The following is an 8013-nucleotide window of genomic DNA, read 5'->3' as shown; positions in this document are numbered from 1 at the left end:
CCACAGACTTCTAAGGTCTTACTGTAATAAGAAGATCAGTGACCATATTCTGGGGACTTAAGTTCTGTTCAATACCTCTGACATACCCAGAATATCTACACTTTGGCTCGTGAAACATTGGGGAATAGTTTATTTTTCATTCGTAAAAATTAGAAATGAACAATGTAAAATATGAGTAGCGTTTACAGCATGGTGTATTTTGGGGGTACATTATAGATTTGCACAGGATTTTAGAGCTTTTTTTTATCACAGATCTGAGACTGGTCAGTATGTAAAAGGTGCATAGTCTATCTGACGGATGTTAAGGTTTGAGTTTTCTCCACCTTAATAAGCAGAAGCTGATCACATTTATTGGAATGAAGACGTATAAATCGATGGCAGATCCCGGCATGCTGAGCCTAACAAGAGGTGTGCAGGAGGGTGAGCCAGGCCAGCCTGAGTCAATCATGTACTTTTACAAGTTTTCCATTACAAATGAAGGCATTAAATTTTCAGTAATTCAATAATAGTAGATGCAAAAGGAAGGGCAGGGAAGAAAAATGCTGTGTGAGTACATGAAAATGTAAGACATCAGAAAAATATAGAACAGTAGAATAAATTATTTGCATAAAAATGAAAACGTGTGTATATATGTATGTATGTAAATATGTGTGTTTATATGTATATATGTGTGTATGTATGTATATATGTATATATGTGTGTGTATATACTATACATATTATAAATACATATATGTACTACATGTGTGTGTAAGTATGTCTATACATATGTATTTGTGTGTGTATATATATATATATCCACATATATATCTGTGTGTACATATGCGTGTATATATTTGTGGGCATATGACACACACTATGTTTCTATATTATGTCAGGGGAGTCATGCTTCAATTCTATCATTCATACACACTTTATTTAACCTTTATTGTCATTTATCTCTACGGTTTTGAATATTTTCGTTATTTATTTATTTTTTATTTATTTAATTTCCTACAAATTGTGGAGCAAAGACAAACAGTCTAAAGGTAAATAAAAATGAGCTGAATTTCTATAAAAGTTATATAAATTAATACAGGAAATATCTGAGAGCTAGCTTGGATTGCTATGTGTGACATGGTCCTTTGTGCTGATCTGTGCAGTCTGCGGTTTGTGGCACCTGCTTACATTTAGGACCAGACCTGTCTTATTGTAACGACTTCATGAGTCTTCTTCTTTGCTCTCTCGATGACTGTGCGGATCTGCGGATTGTCACCTGTGTGACCCCTCCACTACCTCTGTGAGCGGCCCACGCCTCCGGACGGTGTGTACAGCTGGCAGGAGACGGTGCACGGTCACCTCCTCACCTCCCATGACCCCTGAGCCAGGCAGAACAGTAGTCAGAGGTTGCAGGCTTGGGTGGAAGCATTGTCCGCAGCGCTGCCGCACAGTATCCGCGGGTGACTGCTTAGTTTGACCATGTCCCCAGGAGTAAAGGCATTTTTGGGAAGGAGCCCGGGCTTGGGAAGGTCTCCTGATGGAGCCAGTGACAGTACAGGCGCGCAGGGGCTCCTCGTGGGTGCTCACCAGCCTGTCCCCGGCAGCAGTGATGCCCTGGCACGGTGCCCTCCGCCCGCCGCCGCCAGCCTCAGGGTGCAGGAAAAGTTTGCACAAGTAGAAGTTTGAGAAGTGGAATGCGGCTGAGAGCATGGGGGCGGATCCCCGCTGAGCAGCGGCCTGACAGCCAGCCAATCACAGGCCCGGGCCTCCTGCCAATCCTGGCATCCCGGCCAATCCCGGCTGTGCCATCGCTAAACTCTATGCCCCCACTGTGCCTCCAATGCCGCGCGCTCTGCCAATCGCTGGAGGACAGAGTAGGGATCGGACCGGGCAGAGTTGGATCAGACAAAAGAAGTTACAGAACGCGTCATCTGCCCGTGTTTTTGAAGGATGGTAGAGGGGGAAAGACCACACCAGTGAGTGTGGATGGACGTGACTGTGTAGTGATGGAGCCCCCTTTGAGCAAGAGGAGTCAGACTCTGAGGCTGGCGGATTTGGCAGCGGCTCAAGCCCATCCTCAGCAGACTATGACAGGCTTCCCGGGGCTGGGGAGTCAGCACTCCCACCCTGCCCACCTGCACCCTGGGGAGATGGGGAGTGACCCTGGAGTTGCCCTCACTCCATTCGGACCTGAGCACATGGCCCAGGCTGGTGCTCTGAAACTGAGCCCCTCGCAGCACATGCCAGCCCACCCTGAAGCCCAGACCGCAGCTGCCTTCGGGGCCCCGGCCACAGTCTCGTACCCCCACTCTGGCTACACGGGCAGCAGGGACTTCATCCTCCGGAGGGAGATGCTGGGCGAGCAGCACCCGGCCGCCAGCTCCCCCCACCACCACCACCAAGCCCACATGTTCATCTCCTCCGCGGGGACCTATGGGCACTCCGAAGGGGCGAGCCACCCTCTGTTCCCCGGGCTGCACGAGCAGGCCCCCCCGGGAGTGCACCACCCCCTGAATGGCCAGATGCGCCTCGGTTTGGCCGGAGAGCTGTACGGGCGAGCGGAAGCCTTCCGAGCCGAGCACTACGCCGCCCCCTCCATCCACAGCTACACCTCCATGAACCTGAACGTGAGCCTCGCCGCCCACCCCGCCGCGGCAGGGGCGTTCTTGAGGTACATGAGGCAGCCCATCAAGCAGGAGCTCATCTGCAAGTGGATCGACCAGGACCAGAGCTGCAAGAAAACCTGCTCGAAAACTTTCAGCACCATGCACGAGCTGGTGAACCATGTCACGGTGGAGCACGTGGGGGGCCCGGAGCAGAGCAGCCACGTCTGTTACTGGGAGGACTGTCCGCGGGAGGGGAAGCCATTCAAGGCCAAATACAAGCTGGTGAACCACATCAGGGTGCACACGGGGGAGAAGCCCTTCCCCTGCCCCTTCCCGGGCTGCGGCAAGGTCTTCGCCCGCTCCGAGAACCTGAAGATCCACAAGAGAACTCATACAGGTGGGTGCTGTCCTCCTCCTACGTCCTCAGCCATGTGACTGCTCATGAATAAGTGATTTCGCGGCGGCACTCTCTGGTTACTCCTCGCTGCATTTCCCACGCTCCTAGTGGAGGAGATCTCGTGCGGACGGTCAGATGTGGGGGATACCTGTGCCGGCCGCAGACAGAGGCATTGGCCCACACTCCGAGGCATTGGCCCACACTCAGAGGCATTGGCCCACTCTCAGGGTTAACTAATCACTTGGGCAGCAACCACGTGCTTCTAAAAGCTGCGCTGCCCGTGCACGAGGGGTTAAACCCTCGTGGCTGCAACATCTCCTGACTTCTTTGTATACCAAAACAGTGACAAACATTGCAGGTTGGTGTGAACACAATAGTCAATGTGCACATTGCAAATCAATACATGGGGGAAGTTCCCGGCGCCTCCACATGAATGAGAGCACAGGATGAATGCGAGCAGGGTCCTGAGAAGCGGCTCATTAGCAACTCCGGGGAGTGGGCACTCAGGCCGGGGGGCTGTGCAGCTGGGGGGCTGTGCGGCCGGGGGGCTGCCCTTCACTTCAACTGGGAGGGTCATGTTTAAGCCTCTATTTATACCTAAAACATGGACAAATAATTATTCATCATATATTATTATAGTAATCATTACTATTATTGATTCTAATCATTTTGTATTATTAATTATTATTTACCATGATCAGACTGCATCTTGGGCCCCTTCCTCATACGTTCAGTGTAGGTGTGCATAGAGCCAACCCATTTTGATGACACAGCGGTCTTGACTTCCTTTGATAAGTAGGATGGAAGAAATCCAAACACTGAGGCCTTGCCAAGATACAAAATGGACTTAATAGTAGTAGTAGTAATAGTAATTCTCAGCCGCCCTCCCCCCACCCACCTAATAACACCGCCGAAACTGTCATACATTCTTGTATTGCTTTGTAATAATATAACTGGGACAGTACAGGAAAAGGACCTGACTTTATTTGATACTTTGATTTCTCACAATACAAATAAAATTAGAAAAATAAAATGCATTTCCTTATTACTGTGCTTCGTGCCAAGCAATGAAGAAGAAAAGGATGTCTTTATAATTGTGAAGCAGTAGCACTATGTTGCATAACTGAAATAAAGGAGCTAGGTGGGTTAAAAGACTGGGGCTATGTCTTATTGAGAGTGATAATACCGGACAGGAAGGAATAATCCTTTATTCTTCCTAAATAGATGAGGTCCTTCTTGGGCTCTGCAGTTACCACTTCAGGTGCCTGGCTGAGCTAGGTAGAGAATACAAGGTTAAAGATGATAAAGTAGTTGTGAAACAGCTGCTTGTGGCTGAGATCAAAATTAAATGTTTCTTCGATATTTCTATAGAGGCAAAAATAAGGATACAGCTACTATCACACGCTGATAAAAATAATAATAATTACAATCAGGAATACTGATTAATATTATACACCATAGTGACTAATACAAGCCTCTCTAGAACTTCTTCGAGTTTTCGTGTACTGGGCTGAAGTGCTGAGTATTGGAGCATGCCCCAGCCTTATAATCAATAGTACAGCATAGCACATGAGATGGTACAAGGCTGTGCAGGCATCCAAGTGGCTGACATATCTCTCACCATCAGTGTATTGAATTTCATAGATTTAGTGGGCCAGATATGATTTATTCTGGGGCATGCAGTGCTAATATAATGCATATATATATATATATATATATATATATATATATATATATATATATATATATATAATCTAGTGATGCATGGTGCAATAAAAAGTAAAGGGGCGCATGTGCATTCTGCAGCTTGTGTGATGCAGGCAATGGTCTGGCCCTTTTGCAGGAGGGTCGTGTGCTCCTTATTACCAGGTGCTATGGAGAGATGTATGTTTTGGTATTTGGTAATGACAGTTTTAATTTCGCCTGAGCAGTTAAAATAATTGGTGACCAAGAAGTGACCAAGAAACATTAGACAGATCAGCCCAGAGACTTTTGAACTATTAGTTATAATCCCCCAAATCTAGAGCTGGATGGTCCATATACTGATATATATATATATATATAGTGAACAGCGAGGAGATTAGCAGCTCGGTTTTGAGGATCTGTCACTGGTGATCTTTTATCTTGTTCTCTCTGGAAGAACTTTAGGGAGATGATTGATGTATTCTTGCCAGGGTTCATGGTCTGGAGAAGCAGAGGCAATTGTCAGAGATGTATATGCGTGAGTGGGATCACGGAGTATACATTAGTGGTAGAGGTGCTGACATGTTAATGGCAGACATGACGATCTGCCAGCCGCAGAAATGATGAGGTGTTACTGGCAGATCTGGGATAGTGGAGTGCTGAGGCTGCGGGATTATTGGTGCCACTCATGGAATACTGCAGCATATTATACATTGTAGCCGCCATGTACAGTACTGGGAGGTCAGGTCACAGAATCTCATCATTAGCATCAATTATGACCATGGACGACACATGCTCAGTCACTGATATCAGGGTTTGGGGCTAGGACTGGTACGGTGTGAGCCATTACAGGGGGGCTGGTGTGCAGAAGATGGCACAGCAGGGGGTGTGCCAGTGATTGACATGAGAGTAGTGGGAGAAGTAGAAGGAGAAGAGCAGGGAAAGCAGACAGGACAGCGAAGGTAATTGGGGAGTAGGGTATTGGCCAAATCAATAGAGGGTCTAGTGAAAAACGTGATAAGTGACGCGTAAAGGGGCAGCAGCCACGACTCACAATAACCTGACCTGGCTGTATAAAGTCAGGCGAGGCTGTATAAGTATGCTTATCTGCAAGGGGCCACCATGCTGCACTGAGGGTGGGGAGCTGTGCGGGATTTGGCGCCAGTCATCTGTCAAACAGTCATGATCATGACTTAAACACAGATCTAATAAAAGAATCCATCCCATGTGCCTGTCCTACCCGACATGACAGCTTACACTGCTCCATGTATACACAAAGGTGACAATCCACTGCATTTGGCACATATAAGTGTGTGTGTGTGTGTGCTGAACTCTGTACATACATACAATAAACTCTGAAATATATATATATATATATATATATATATATATATATATATATATATATATATATATAATTATATGTATTGTAAACACTGATTTTAGATATATTGTAAATTAAAATTCATATTTACACACATATCATGTATGTGGTGTGATGTTGAGATTCTCAGTGTTACATGGCAATCTACTAGGCCTGCCATTTGGAGTGGGCTCATATAGTGCAGTGTTGGAGGGCACAGCTTCCTACAGTGACTGAGTGGCAGGAGGCGGCAGGGGTCTGGTGCTACAAGAGGCCCTCACCCTGGAGGCTGCACATCACTGCTTATTACACAGATTTACCATAGAGTTCTGGCCTGGGGTGGGCATATCGTGCCCCTCGGTATAGATGGCACACTTTGCACATGGTGACACCTCATATTTCCACTCCAGGCAGGCTTTCTGTGTGGCCCCCGCGTAGGCGGGCTTTCTGTGTGGCTCCTGTGTAGGCAGGCTTTCTGTGTGGCTCCCGTGTAGGCAGGCTTTCTGTGTGGCTCCCGTGTAGGCAGGTTTTCTGTGTGGCCCCGCATAGGCAGCCTTTCTGTGTGGCCCTGTGTAGGTAGGCTTTCTGTGTGGCCCCTGCGTAGGTGGGCTTTCTGTGTGGCCCCTGCGTAGGTGGGCTTTCTGTGTGGCCCCTGCGTAGGTGGGCTTTCTGTGTGGCCCCTGCGTAGGTGGGCTTTCTGTGTGGCCCCTGCGTAGGTGGGCTTTCTGTGTGGCCCCTGCGTAGGTGGGCTTTCTGTGTGGCCCCTGCGTAGGTGGGCTTTCTGTGTGGCCCCTGCGTAGGTGGGCTTTCTGTGTGGCCCCTGCGTAGGTGGGCTTTCTGTGTGGCCCCTGCGTAGGTGGGCTTTCTGTGTGGCCCCTGCGTAGGTGGGCTTTCTGTGTGTGGCCCCTGCGTAGGTGGGCTTTCTGTGTGGCCCCTGCGTAGGTGGGCTTTCTGTGTGGCCCCTGCGTAGGTGGGCTTTCTGTGTGTGGCCCCTGCGTAGGTGGGCTTTCTGTGTGGCCCCTGCGTAGGTGGGCTTTCTGTGTGGCCCCTGCGTAGGTGGGCTTTCTGTGTGGCCCCTGCGTAGGTGGGCTTTCTGTGTGGCCCCTGCGTAGGTGGGCTTTCTGTGTGGCCCCTGCGTAGGTGGGCTTTCTGTGTGGCCCCTGCGTAGGTGGGCTTTCTGTGTGGCCCCTGCGTAGGTGGGCTTTCTGTGTGGCCCCTGCGTAGGTGGGCTTTCTGTGTGGCCCCTGCGTAGGTGGGCTTTCTGTGTGGCCCCTGCGTAGGTGGGCTTTCTGTGTGGCCCCTGCGTAGGTGGGCTTTTTGTGTGGCCCCTGCGTAGGTGGGCTTTTTGTGTGGCCCCTGCGTAGGTGGGCTTTCTGTGTGGCCCCTGCGTAGGTGGGCTTTCTGTGTGGCCCCTGCGTAGGTGGGCTTTCTGTGTGGCCCCTGCGTAGGTGGGCTTTCTGTGTGGCCCCTGCGTAGGTGGGCTTTCTGTGTGGCCCCTGCGTAGGTGGGCTTTCTGTGTGGCCCCTGCGTAGGTGGGCTTTCTGTGTGGCCCCTGCGTAGGTGGGCTTTCTGTGTGGCCCCTGCGTAGGTGGGCTTTCTGTGTGGCCCCTGCGTAGGTGGGCTTTCTGTGTGGCCCCTGCGTAGGTGGGCTTTCTGTGTGGCCCCTGCGTAGGTGGGCTTTCTGTGTGGCCCCTGCGTAGGTGGGCTTTCTGTGTGGCCCCTGCGTAGGTGGGCTTTCTGTGTGGCCCCTGCGTAGGTGGGCTTTCTGTGTGGCCCCTGCGTAGGTGGGCTTTCTGTGTGGCCCCTGCGTAGGTGGGCTTTCTGTGTGGCCCCTGCGTAGGTGGGCTTTTTGTGTGGCCCCTGCGTAGGTGGGCTTTCTGTGTGGCCCCTGCGTAGGTGGGCTTTCTGTGTGTGGCCCCTGCGTAGGTGGGCTTTCTGTGTGTGGCCCCTGCGTAGGTGGGCTTTCTGTGTGTGGCCCCTGCGTAG

General features: G+C 50.2%; 1 protein-coding gene across 1 annotated transcript in view; it reads left to right on the top strand.

Moving 5' to 3' along the window:
* The first annotated feature begins 1570 nt into the window (after nt 1–1570).
* The window catches only part of ZIC5 (Zic family zinc finger 5), a 9412-nt gene continuing 2969 nt past the window's right edge, over nt 1571–8013 (top strand). The window contains exon 1 of the mRNA XM_077297070.1: nt 1571–2981. Coding sequence (XP_077153185.1) covers nt 1673–2981 — 1309 coding nt within the window. The 5' untranslated portion in view covers nt 1571–1672. The remainder of the gene's footprint in view (nt 2982–8013) is intronic.

This window comes from Ranitomeya variabilis, chromosome 3, assembly GCF_051348905.1.
Source record: "Ranitomeya variabilis isolate aRanVar5 chromosome 3, aRanVar5.hap1, whole genome shotgun sequence".
NCBI classification, from domain to species: domain Eukaryota; kingdom Metazoa; phylum Chordata; class Amphibia; order Anura; family Dendrobatidae; genus Ranitomeya; species Ranitomeya variabilis.
The sequence above is the reverse complement of the archived record's forward strand: the minus strand, read 5'-3'. Positions and strand labels throughout refer to the sequence as shown.